Source organism: Penicillium lagena, assembly GCF_028827675.1.
Source record: "Penicillium lagena strain IBT 129212 chromosome Unknown utg000007l_segment0_segment0, whole genome shotgun sequence".
In the NCBI taxonomy this organism is placed as follows: domain Eukaryota; kingdom Fungi; phylum Ascomycota; class Eurotiomycetes; order Eurotiales; family Aspergillaceae; genus Penicillium; species Penicillium lagena.
The window spans coordinates 2,208,186-2,220,766 of record NW_026623228.1 but is presented as its reverse complement, the minus strand read 5'-3'; the positions used below and the strand labels follow the sequence as shown (position 1 = coordinate 2,220,766).

Here is a 12,581-nt window from a genome sequence, read left to right as displayed (position 1 = left end):
CAGCTATCGGTGGAATGAGGCGCAGAGGTTGTTCGAGTGATAGAATGCTTTATATACCTTGGTATCCATACTATTCGACTGTCTCCTTTGACAAGAAGATATCCATTTTGACAAATGATATGCACATCTAACATTCTCGATTGGTATCTTCACGCAAGAGGTATCAACAAGCTCAAATATTACTCCATCGATCCGACGTTCCCGATTAATTAATTGCTCCTATGCAGCATTATTGTCCTACTACCTGGCCCGATATTATTCATCCGATGAAGACGAGACGTGGTGTGGGTGACGGCGGGCGACTGACACGGTACAATCGCAATCTCACGATGTTCTTCTACACCGGAGTTCAGACAATGTGGGTGCTTTCGCCGCTGGGCTCAGCGCTCTGGCCGGCCGACGGTGAAGAGGCATTATGCAACTGCGGCTGGTTATGGAGCGCTTCAGCATCCCGTGTGGACAGATCTGACGCAACAACAGGGGTCGTACTCATCGGCACGTCATGCGCCGGCGCATCTGCAGCCCGAGACTTTCTCAAGGACTGATAGCCTGCCCACTCCGAAGCCAGCACACCGCAGAGTGTCAAGATGATAAGGATGAAGAGGGCCATGAATAGCAACCTGGGAAGAGACAATCCAGGATTAGTTGTTGCGGCGGTAAACAGGGAACCAACTCACCAGAGAAGCACTGCAAAAGCAATTACGGCGTTCAGGTAGTCCGATGTACTAGTGCCGCCGCCGAGATAGGAGGTAATATCAGCGAAAGCAGCCAACCAGAACACCATGGTGACGAAGTATACGGCTGTGAAGACGATGCCGAGGATCGTGTTCAGCTTCGAGCTGAAGCCTTTGCGCGTGAAAAACCATGGCAGGAACAGCGACGCCCCGGTGACCAGCATGGTCCAGACCGCAGTGAAAATGAGAAAGTCGAGGATGGGCGGCGCGCTGATGTTGACATTTTCGTAGCTATAGCCGCCTTCCCACGGATTGTAGTAGGACACTTGGTGCGCTCCGGTCCAAGCAGATGCAACATAGGCGGCTAAGCCCAGCTCGATAATTGAAAAGACTAACGACGTGCCTAGTATGGCATAGAGGGCGATGTCGAGCGCGAGCATGGTGAGCGGAGGGCGAGCAAGAACAGAAAAGACGCATAACCGCCAGCACACCAGAGCGCCTTGCTCTTTATGTATCAGCTATTGTTAATTTGTCTCCACTTGTGCAAACGCACTTCGTGTGTTTTCTCTCTCGTCTCGTATTGCCCCCTTTGACCTCATTCAGCCGCTCGTATTTGTGGTAGCTACTGAGTGGTACATACTTCCGGCGCGCGCGTAGCGTCAGGGATTAGCTTTATCTCGTGTTATTGGACCAGTCCCATTCGTATTGGGTGCCACCAAACTCTGTTTCTACGCCTGGTCTGGCCAGCCGGTGGGCTTCTTGAGCTGCCAAGCCAACATTGCGTCCGTCCTGTCCCGAATCGGTGCAAGGTAAGCGAAAATCGTATTTTGGGTTGCCCAGGCCGAGATGGAGCTCTTACTAGAGCAAAGACGAGGCGGGTCTTATAATAATACGCAGATCGCTCGCTGGACGTTTGCAATTGCTGTTGATTGATGTGACTGATTGAGGCCGTAACTTGGGGCTTCGGTGGCGGCACGCAAGGAAGATTTATGGTCGGAGTCACTACAGGAAGACCAAAATACACATAATCTTCAAAAAGGTAAAATAGAAATTGCATCTCTCTATCCCATGAGAACGGCAAGAGCTTTGCCCGGTCCTTACAAGCGAGTCATCTGCAGCCGATACCCACCGCAGCATAGCTAGGGTACGAAAAGGAATTCCTTCGATCCGTCCTCACGTAGCCACTCACATCTCTCCTCGAAAGCATCCGATTGAATCTGCAAACCGGACGTTTTCATCATACCATTCATATGTCCGTCCAATACCAGCCAAGCTATGTTCAATAGGTTTGCAAGAGCTGAAATCACTGATGACCAGATTATTATCCTTGTAGAACAAACTTTTCGTGGATCTGTGAAGAGTGAGGTCGGATATCCATTATTGTATTAGCAAACCACCGGTCCCGAAGCCTGACGAAGATCCAACAGTAAAGTTGTCTGATCAGCTAAGATCAATAAGCTAAATTCATTCGTTTATGTCTTTCAACACACCTAGCAAGTCATAGGCCAGTAATTACCTAGCACTTTTTTAATCTGGCGGTCTAGAGGCTTACTTGATTATAGCAGCTTTCAAGACTCCTTTAATGAATATATATGTTTCCTATTCCCAGTAATTTCAGTGATTGCAATAATGTACCTCAATGATGTTACCTTATTCCTAAAACAGTACAGTACCGTTGGATGCACGGCCTAGTGAACCTTTTACCTAACGAACCCGATGACGGAGGCCTCATTGTATGCCGCGGCGCGCATCTCCTATCCGAACAGTTTTACCGTGAAATAGCGGACGAGGAGCAGATCCCCGCATGGTCACCAGAGCGGTATGGGCTCACCGACCGTGGGATGTAGTGACTTGCCACGTACGGTTGCGAATGGGAAACGGTCTGCGCGGAGTCCGGTAACTTGCTGCCGTGGGATTCGAAAACGCTGCACTAAAAACTTAGCTCCAAGAATAGCCGGCCCCAGTTTGCCATCTACACGTGCTATCTGCCGGTCACGAATGCCTCTCAGCATGACCTAAAGCGAAAGTAGGATGCTTTTGATCGCCGTGTTGGCCAGACACACTGGCCGAATGCGAAGCATACAGGGTCCAATATCGGCCAGCAGGATGGTAAAGAAGACCCGCACAACCGCCTGGCGCCGATGACTGAGCCTGCTTTCAATGAGCGAACTTTCAGGTTAACCCGTATTTCCTATATTCGCGAAGAGTCAATCCAGGCCGATGGCGATGCAAATGTGCAGATCAAGCAGACGGCTGTTGCTGCATGAGAATGTGTATTTATTGACTTGTTGGATTAAGTAGATTAACCCCGACAAATTGACTGCCATTCGGAGAGGTCGCGAGATCAAACAGATGTGTAGAGCGGTCTTGCCAAATCCGTAGCTTAGATCCCTATTCGCTACTTTGGCTTATCAACAGAGGAGACCGTACACTGTCCGGATCGTAGTCTTGCCGTGGCGGCAAAATCATGTCATTTGCTCGAAATCATGTGAAAAGAACTCTTGAGACTGGGGTAGAGTATATCCGGCCAACTAGAGGTGCCCTAAACTCAGCCAGTCTACAATCCCCACCGGCTTTTTGTCTTCCGGCGTCGATCGCCCTGCTTTAGCTGCCGGCGAGCGACATTCTCCCGAGCCTCGATCGGTCGAGACAGTCGTACGATATCGGTTTTGCCCTGTCCGACCGAACTGCCGAGTATGCTTACTATTATGCTTCAGTTATGCCTCCTCAGGAAGCTTATTTGGTTTGGCGTTCCTTCTTCCAGTCCACTTAATATGGTGGTTCGGCCGTAGAAGTCAAACCTCGGCTATAGAGCTGGGCATTGCGTTAGTGGACACGTTGAAGATCACATTCCACATGGAAATATCAGAGATTCTAGCTGTATACAACGTACTAATCATGTTTATCCGGATATGCTGACCGCTATCCATGAATTTCTCCAATATGGGAGAGTTATGCTGAGCAGTGGATTAAGGCTGCCCCGCGGCGGGGCCGTATCCTCGGTCCGCTCGCTCTTTCAGATGGGGACTGCATCATATGAAGGCGCGCATAATAAACACCATAGCTTTGTTATGGTGCGATTTGAGGGTGATTGTCATCCAAATGTGCGGCATAGTCAGTAGGGCGTATACTTTTTGAGCTAAAAGGTAACCGTGTATATATAAACACGAGGTACCAGTATTTGAACTCGCACAAGGTATTCAAAAACATCAATTCCATACTATACTTCCATATCCTGTATCCAGAATGGCATGGTCTTTCATGCCACATGGCCTGATCAATTGGCTGTCCACAAACTTGGCAAATGCCTCGCTGAAAGAGCGGGTGCTATATGCCCTGTTAGTGCTGAGTGCCTACACGGCACTGGTGTCGTTTCTGCGTTTTCAGAGACAAAGAAAGTTGCAAAAGGAATATCCTTATCCGACGCGAGAATCTATGGGCAAGATGACAGATCATGATGCCTGGGCCATACAGAAACAGATCATGCAGATGGAATTCCCATCCATGGTGCTCAAGTCCTTACAATTTGCTCTCTTCCGCGTACGGAACTTCTTCCCGCATGCATATCAAACTATACTAATTCTGCTGTAGACATATGGAATCCCAACTATATCGACATTATTGTTGAAGACATCGCAATTCTCCGACTCAGCCACCTCATTCAAGCGCTACGCAGACACAGGCGCCTTGATCGGCGAATTCATGGCCTTTGAGCCAAGTTCAGAGCGAGCATTAACGGCAATTGCTCGAACTAAATTCCTACACAAGGGCTATCGGGCAAGTGGCAAGATCTTAGAAGATGATATGCTGTACACATTAAGCCTATTCGCCACGGAGCCGATCCGTTTCGTGGAGCGGTACGAATGGCGCAAAATGACCGACCTAGAACAATGTGCCGTGGGTACATACTGGAAGAATCTCGGTGACGCTCTGGAAATTAGCTTTGATGTCTTACCCTCTGGCAAGATCGGCTTTCGTGATGGGATCCACTGGCTGGATGAAATCAGTGCCTGGAGCTTGCAGTACGAGAAGCAGCATATGAAGCCGCCTCCACGCAACAAGGAGATTGCCGACAAGACCATCGACGTGCTCGTTTATAATCTCCCAAGTTTCATGAAGCCGCTAGGTGTATGCTTTGTTTCGTTTCTGATGGACGACCGCCTGCGCAAGGCGATGATGTAAGTACAGTCTCTCTTTCCGTTCAGAAGCAAGATTGACAACGGTTGATCAGGATCGAGCCAGCGCCACCAGCTTTTGGCGCAATCCTGTCCTCCTTGATAAGCATGCGCCGGGGTTATCTGCGCTACCTGGCACTCCCTAGACCAAATTTCATGCGTTTGGACGTCTTCAGCGAGAAGCCGAACAAGCACGGGAAGAATTTTATACTGATGTACGAAGGCATCCCATTCTATGTACAGCCGACCATCTGGAACCGCTGGGGCCCTATGGCATGGTTCAAATGGGCAATCGGACAGCCGTTGCCAGGTGATGAGGGTGACAAGTATTATCCACAGGGATACTTCACACCCGATCTGGGCCCTAAATACTTCGAAGGCAAGGGACGGAAGGAGCTGGAGGTGATCAAGCAGAGTTTGCGAGCTCAGCGGACAGGACGGTGCCCGTTCCCGTGATTGTACTGTGGGATTTCCACGAGATTGCGATATATTATTCAACGAATGTGAGCTGGTGCTTCTTTGTTCAAGTGGATTTCATCGCGTATTTATCTGGTGTCAACCAGTCGATAGTTCTGGGAGGAGACCTAAGGGTATGTCAAGCAAGGTGGAAATATCAATATAAATCACAATCAAGAAATCACAGAGAAGAGTTGGTTCGATTTCTATACAAGACCTCATTCACAATCAAGCTTGGGATAAGCATCCAAATGCCAAATCCAAAATCATGGGAACAAAGATATAAATCGGGTATCTATCAGGGGAACCGGAATCAACATATTCAAAACATCAAATGTCCCTTAATGTGAAGTTGCACATCGACCGCTCAGAATCCATCATGGTTGACAAAGCAGAAAGATAAAAATGTGAAGGACATGACGGGTTATGTCCTAAGACAAAAGAGAATTAAAAAAGAGAGGTAGAACAGGCCGCTGAAGAAAGCATAAAGTGAGGTGAAAAGATCAAAAAGATAGGAAGGGGGTATTGTGCGAAGATGTGCAAACGAAAGGATATCAAGGGTCATCCCGCCTGGGGACATGGTGAAGAATAATAATTTCATGTGGTGGCAGTCGATTCAGTGCATTCAGCCGGCTCAGTCGGCTGATCAGGGGCATCTGTGGCATCAGGTGCATCAAATGGAATTTCCGGAGAAGGAAACACAGAGCTGAACTCTGTGGACGGACTGAGCAGTCCCTGGGTGCTCTCGCCGAGCTCGCCGAGTTCATCTGGAGATAATACCCGGCCACCTAGCTCGATATCTTGGACATGCACGTTATATTCGAGCGCCCTGCGGCCCTCTTTAATGAGCTCTTCTGTCCAGCCGAGGCAGCGTTTGAGGCTTTGGTTCATTTTCTGACTGTCAACCAAAAGTTCTTGATGTCGGGCCACATCAAGTAACAAGCGTTTTTCGTCTTGGGCTCGATGTTTGGCATCGTGTTCTGCGAGAGAACCCGGACTCATGACCCCTTCATCCGGGACAGAGTCCTCATCGCTGAACTCGGACTCATCCTGAGAGCGAACAGAGGACAGCTCACTGCTTCCCTCGTCTACCTCGCTGGTAACTGAAAGAGCTGTTCCAGAAACCGAGCGTATGGATGGTGCCATGGATATGCGTCCAGAACGACTTAATCGGCGGTAACGGCGAAGCTCTGCATTTTGCTTCCGCATCTCCCGCTCCAGCGTGCGGTTGATGGCGAGCAGAGAGGAATTGCTGATCTCCAGGTCCAGAATCTTGCGTTCGGTACGCGCATTAAGCGCCATATCATTTGCCGGGGCACCGGGCCCTTCTGACTTGCTGGGGCTCTGAGGGACAGGTGAAAGGGGTTCGGTTGAAGCTGACGAACCATTGCTGAAGATACGAGGGCGAAGGGTGGGGATTTGGTCCGACATGACCGGTGTCATGCCATCCGCACAAAATGTACTGGGCGACACGATTATCGGACTTGCTCGTAGACTGTCAGGCGGCCTAGTTGTCGTGTCTACGCTGTATGATTTGCTGTGCCGACGACCAATAGAAGGTTGCGGTGTGTCGGCCGTTATGCTTGGGGGAGAATTATAAAGGTGTGCAACTTTTTCAAGGACGTGGTCCGGGGTGGAACTGAGATAGGATCGCGCGTCTTCTGCCGGAGAGGCGGAGCTCGGCAGCTTGGGTGATTTTGACCATGGGGAGGGGGATGGACCAGGCTTGCTGCTAGGGATGGTGCGAGGCAGGCCTCCAGAGCGGCGCTTCGCGACAGAGGTTGTGTAATTGGTCTCATCAATGGGCGACTGCCGTTCTTCGTCGCCATTCGCGTAAAAGAAACTGGATGACGGTGACACCTTCCCGGCAGGCTGGGAGCGAGTGGCATCCACATCAGAGGCGATGGGTGGCCGTGAAGCATCAGAGGCATGAAAGAACATGCGAGACGCCGAGGATATGTCCGAGAACGAGCTCGGGCGGGACGACTGCTGCTCCTCCGCCGTCAATGTTTTGGCCCTCAGGCTCCGCGGTTGCTCCGCCTTCACAGGTGCGCGGCCAGGGCTGCGCTCGCTCCGATACGTCCCCGTCGCGTAAATAGGCTGGGAGTATGTTGTCTGCGGTGATGTTGCCCGAGATGGGGTATTTGAGGGAGAAGTGTTGGTGCCATCCCGCCGTGTGTTGCGGGAACCCGATCGAGGGGTGATGTTGGCGCTGAGCAAGGTCGGTGCGCTCGCGAGATCATCTTTGGAGGGAGTGGAATAGGGATCATGATGTGCCAGTCGGCGGGTTGCAGGCAAGGTGGGATTGGGGCTTGCCAGCTTCGGCGTCAGGGGCGACTTGGTCGAGCGGTGGAAGGCGGCGCTGAGGGACGGGGTGAAGGGTTTGGCAACATTGTGTTTATCGGAGGTCATCGTGGCGGAGCGCGAAGAGCAAGTGGCATTGCGCTCCGCAGGCAGTGAGCATGGTGCACTGGATTAAGAAGAAAGAACACCGTGAGGGAGTGGATGAGGGACTTCGAGGATCCAGATCAAGTGACGAAAACAATTCGTGCCCGATCGGGTTTAGGGCGGGCCAAGGAATGTTTAGGGTTCTGAGGTTGTTACTATAACTACCGGAGGTATAGAACACATGTATGTACACAATCATAATAATACCGCGGGATTATTGGAAAAATAGTCGCTTTTGCCGTGGATCGTCCTCGAGCCCGGACTGAGACGCTGTCTTTCGTTTTCGCCCTGGGGCGGATACCCCCTGCGTGGTATCCTGGACAACCTCCCGGATGGTCTGTCGCGAGAGACAAAAATCCACATGGTCATTGAAGACCCGGTCGTCGGCCACCTGCGGTCTCGCGCAGATTGGACAGTCCCAAGTGGTGGTGGTTTGATTGGTTTCTTCGGGGAGATCGGAGGCCTCTTGGCTCAGCTTCTCCAGTTCATTCATCTCATCCTGGACCTCTTGACGCGCTGCCTCCTCAAAGGCCTCCTCGGCCCCGATGTCATGTTCAGGATGACCATGCACGACAGAAGACACGCTCGACTTCGGTTGCGCTGGGACACCGAAGAAATTGATTCCCGCTTTCTTGGTGCTGACCAAATGCGTGCACCGGAGACCGAGAAGCCGCAGCTTCATGTCGGGGATGTCCTTTTCGAGCTTCGCCAACATGGGTAACGCAAAATCGAACAGATCTTTGGCTTGGGAAACCGCCCGAGGTGGTGCTGTCTGCCGGGTTAAGACCTCGAACGTGTGGAGCTTCACTTTCAAGACCAAAGTGCGTCCCTTGAACTGGGTTCGGGCCATATCCTTCTCCAGTTCCTGTGCCGTCCACCAGAGTTTCGCCCGTAGTTCCTCTTTGTCTCCAATTTCATGGAATGTTGTCTCCGTCCCCACGCTTTTCCGCTCGTAGTTCTCGACAGGCTGAATCTTGGTGCGGCCGAGGCCGAGGTAACACTGTGCAAGGAATTGAAAGGCCTTCTCCCCGAATAGCTTGGTCAACAGGGCACGTTGCGGATAAATATCTCCACAGTTTTTGATGCCGATCGACTCCAGTTCGCGTTCAAAGACGCGGCCAATCCCATTGACTTTGCGGACGGGCAAATCCCGCATGAATTCCATGATCGCCTCTCGATCATTCGGCACGCGGAATTGACCATTGGGCTTGTTTTGGTTCGATGCAATCTTCGCCAGCTTCGCATTGGCCGCGATGCCCGCCGAAACAGACACCTTGGTGGTCTCGAAGATCTCGGTGCGCATCCGCTGGACCGTTTCCTCCGGGTCCAACTCATTTTCCGAGCAATAAGAGGTGATGTTCAGATAGGCCTCATCAATACTCGCACTCTCAAAGAGAGGGTCGTACTCGGCCATGATCGCGCGAATCTCCTTCGCCTTGGCTGTATATTTCTCGTAGTTCTGCGGTAAAAGAACCAGCTGCGGGCACAGCTTCTTGGCGACAAAAGATGCCATGCCACTGCGGACTCCGAACTTCCTGGCGAGGTAGTTACATGTCGTCAAGACGCCTTTGCCCACGGCCATCGGGACTGTCTTCAACTCTGGCCGGTCCAGCTCCTCGACCGCGGCGAAAAACGCGTCGCAATCGACATGAATGACATGTTGAGAGAGATCTCGCGTCAGCTCTAGTTCGGCAAGAAATTCATCCGCTTTACGCAAGTCGTGGCTCAGGTCCAGTTGCTCCAGACGAGCTTTTTCCTTTCGAATCCGTTCGATCTTGACCGTGAGGTTCCGGTCGCGTTCCTGCTCACGGTTGAAGAACTTGGATCCTTTGGAAGCATTGTAGATGATCTCCGAGACCTGGACATTCTGTTATTTGAGCCCATCGAGGAGAACTATAGAAACTTGCAACACGCACGCACACACCTTCTGCTGATCAACGGCGTCCTGGCCCGCTTTGGTTAACGACGGTCCCAACAGAGAGTATTTGAGGGTGTTATTATCTGGCTCTTCCTGGGCCAGCTCCCTTTGTATCCCGTCGTCGGCAGGCTGTTCGCCCGAGCAGTCCATAATCCGGGCACGTCATGGGATGGATAATTTCATCATTGTCGGTTCGCATCTCAAGGCAACGCCAGGTCACGTGAACTCGCGTTTTGCCTGCCTGGGCACGTGTTCTGGAGCCGCATCTTTGTTCCTCTCGTCACACACACTTCCCAATGTGGATCCTGGATTCGACAGGGGATTTCCTCGACGGTATGCCTGGAGTGATGAGCCTCTGGCTGTGACTGACGATAGACAAGGGAAGCGAGTGTGGCTGCGTCCTGGCAAGAAGTACCTCTTTGGGCGCATCAAGCAGGATGACGGTAAGCTCCAACCCAGCTGTGATGCGAAGGGATCCTCACTTGATTATCGCGTCTAGTCCGTCATGCGATTTCTCACAACTCGATCTCGCGAAAACACATGACTATCGAGGTGGCTCCCGTCAAACCTGGTGATGGCGTACGGCTTCCCCTTCTCCATGGAAGGGTTGGTTGCTGACCCAGAAGCAGTCTCAGATTTACACAAGATCCGAAATCACCGTGACCGATCTGGACTCGAAGTGCGGGACTTTTGTGGATGGACAAAAGTTCACTGGAGCGAGCAAGGTGTTGCGCGGGGAGGAACACGAGATCAAGCTGGGCAGGTATCAGCATACTCTGCGGTGCGTCATCCCGCCTGGTCTGCCCCGGCGTGTTCGCTGACAAGGGCTTGCAGAATAAAATGGCAGCCCGTCCTTCTAAGCTTCTCATTCTCCTCGAAGGAGATGAGGGCAAAGGACCCTCTCGCACACGTCCGTTCTCGACTGGAAGACCTCGATATCAAAACCGTCATTCCTTATGTGGTCGAGCAGACTACACACGTGGTGCAGAGTAAACGGAACACGGCCAAGGGTCTCCAGGCGCTTATCAACGGGAAATACATTGTACAGGACTCCTACATCGACGCACTGGTCTACGCGACCACGCCTGGCGACCTCGAAAATTTGGAATCATTATCTCCTCTCGAGGCCGATTTTGATGCGGCCTGGCCGGATGCCACCGAGTATCTCCCGCCAGCCGGCAAGGAACCAATCAACCGACCTGCCGCTGCCTTTGCTCCAGACCCGTCTCGGATCAGCATCTTCGAAGGATACACATTCGTCTTTGGAGATTCCACACAATTCGACAACTTGCAGGCGCCTATCAATAATGGACAAGGGAAGGCACTCTTTTATCAAGTGGAAGATGGAGTGTCTACGGCGGCCGATATTGTGCAATTCATGAAAACTGCAGCTGGCCACAAGGGAGTAGGCTGTGATCGAGACGGCCCGGGTGGTGTGGTCTTGGTTCGCTTCCGGTCCAAGGGTCAATATGAATCATGGTCCATCGAGGTGGGCAATGAGGTCGCGTTGATGACAGACCAGCGCGTGATTGAGCAGAGGAGTGTTTCTTGATGCCATTCTCGGGAGCGACGCCTCCCCTCTCTGTCGCCCGCTGCCGATTGAAGAGCCGAGTCAGGCGTCTGAACCTGGCCCGTCGTTTCGTTCTGAGCAGCGAGCTTCAAGGACGGAGAAACGTGCGCAGCCACCCTCCAAATCGCTGCCCCAGGCCGAAACCAGTCAACCTGCTCCGGGTCGGCCCAAGGCTCCTCGCGTGCGCACCTTTGTCAGTAAAATGAAAGCCTTTGACGATGGCTTCGATATGGACTCCGTCCCAGTCTATACCCCAGAGGAAAACCCCACAACATCTCAGCTGGATCTTGAACCTCTCGCAGCCCCACAGCCCAGTCAACATCTAAGTCCGGTAGAAGAAGACGCCGAAGAGGATGTGGTGTCAGAATTACTGCCGGGCGCCCGGGCAATGAAACGCCGTCGTGCAGAAATGAGCCAGCACCCGGATACGTCTGCGACCACTGAGTCCGAACCCACCCGGAAGCCGAAGCGCCCGAAGCTAGACGTATTGGAGGCTGCACGAAAACATCGCGAAGAAGAAGAGCGACAAGCACAAGAAGACACCTGTCCAGTGGCTTTGACGGACATGGAGGTTGATCAGCTCCGGAACCTGGCCATTGTGGAAGAGATGGAACTTCCTGTGCGGGATCCGCCAGCTGCCGTCGACTCCAACTCTGACCGATGGGATGAGCGATGGAACGGCCGTAAAAATTTCAAGCGGTTTCGCCGAAAGGGCGAACCTCGCCATGCCCAGCATCGCATACAGACAGTGATTGTGCCCCTGGAAGAGGTATCGCGCAAAGACTTTGGTATTGGCGATCACTACTGGGTTAGCAGTCACAAATCTCCCGACACCAGTCAATCCGCAGACCGAAGATCTCGTCAGGATCCGCCGCGCGAAGACCCGGCTGCATCTATTCCAGAATCGGCGCCAGGTTCGGCCTCTCCTGAGGCTCCTGGCCCCGATCCAAGCCCAACTCCAGCCCCAGCCCCAGCACGTCGGCCCATCAAACGACCGCGAGAGACGCATGAATCGGAGAGCGACGATGAGCTGCGGTTCCGCTTCCGGCGCAAGCGGTAAGCACAAGGCTGTTTTATTTTCCCACATATGATTTTAGCCTGTAGTTATTTGTAACTTGCATCGATACCCTGACGTGAATGAATTCTTTGATTGCTGCCGCGCGGCTAGTCGTTTTCGACGGGGCCACACGAATAAGGATTCTTAGATCAAACCCGGCGCCCAGGTGTGGTATTTGTAGCCGGTCCAGTTTCAGGAGAAATACCAACTAGAAAGAAACAATTATAGTATCGTACTAGGCCTTTGTCCCAGTGGATCAGTGGGTCCCGATCCGAGCCCTAAT

The 12,581-nt window shown here is 52.2% G+C and overlaps 7 protein-coding genes across 7 annotated transcripts; 4 read left to right on the top strand and 3 right to left on the bottom strand.

Annotated features, from left to right (window-relative positions):
* Window positions 1–349: 349 nt before the first annotated feature.
* Window positions 350–1,114, bottom strand: N7510_010440 (MARVEL domain-containing protein; the record flags this gene model as incomplete). Its single annotated transcript, XM_056982365.1, has 2 exons — window positions 350–620; window positions 678–1,114. 2 exons carry the CDS (start codon window positions 1,112–1,114, stop codon window positions 350–352), a joined length of 708 nt encoding a protein of 235 aa, XP_056830201.1.
* Window positions 1,115–2,353: 1,239 nt separating this feature from the next.
* On the top strand, window positions 2,354–2,941 carry N7510_010439 (uncharacterized protein; the record flags this gene model as incomplete). The annotated part of the gene is made up of 3 exons (XM_056982364.1): window positions 2,354–2,493; window positions 2,617–2,665; window positions 2,705–2,941. 3 exons carry the CDS (start codon window positions 2,354–2,356, stop codon window positions 2,939–2,941), a joined length of 426 nt encoding a protein of 141 aa, XP_056830200.1.
* Window positions 2,942–4,109: 1,168 nt separating this feature from the next.
* N7510_010438 (uncharacterized protein) lies at window positions 4,110–5,305 on the top strand (the record flags this gene model as incomplete). Its single annotated transcript, XM_056982363.1, has 3 exons — window positions 4,110–4,214; window positions 4,266–4,852; window positions 4,906–5,305. 3 exons carry the CDS (start codon window positions 4,110–4,112, stop codon window positions 5,303–5,305), a joined length of 1,092 nt encoding a protein of 363 aa, XP_056830199.1.
* Window positions 5,306–5,902: 597 nt separating this feature from the next.
* On the bottom strand, window positions 5,903–7,717 carry N7510_010437 (uncharacterized protein; the record flags this gene model as incomplete). Its single annotated transcript, XM_056982362.1, has 1 exon — window positions 5,903–7,717. One exon carries the CDS (start codon window positions 7,715–7,717, stop codon window positions 5,903–5,905), a length of 1,815 nt encoding a protein of 604 aa, XP_056830198.1.
* Window positions 7,718–7,967: 250 nt separating this feature from the next.
* N7510_010436 (Y-family DNA polymerase) lies at window positions 7,968–9,821 on the bottom strand (the record flags this gene model as incomplete). The annotated part of the gene is made up of 2 exons (XM_056982361.1): window positions 7,968–9,611; window positions 9,678–9,821. The coding sequence occupies 2 exons, from the start codon at window positions 9,819–9,821 to the stop codon at window positions 7,968–7,970; spliced, it is 1,788 nt and encodes a 595-aa protein (XP_056830197.1).
* A 19-nt stretch (window positions 9,822–9,840) lies between these two features.
* On the top strand, window positions 9,841–11,223 carry N7510_010435 (uncharacterized protein; the record flags this gene model as incomplete). The annotated part of the gene is made up of 3 exons (XM_056982360.1): window positions 9,841–10,164; window positions 10,277–10,452; window positions 10,506–11,223. 3 exons carry the CDS (start codon window positions 9,841–9,843, stop codon window positions 11,221–11,223), a joined length of 1,218 nt encoding a protein of 405 aa, XP_056830196.1.
* A 220-nt stretch (window positions 11,224–11,443) lies between these two features.
* Window positions 11,444–12,301, top strand: N7510_010434 (uncharacterized protein; the record flags this gene model as incomplete). The annotated part of the gene is made up of 1 exon (XM_056982359.1): window positions 11,444–12,301. One exon carries the CDS (start codon window positions 11,444–11,446, stop codon window positions 12,299–12,301), a length of 858 nt encoding a protein of 285 aa, XP_056830195.1.
* Window positions 12,302–12,581: the final 280 nt, after the last annotated feature.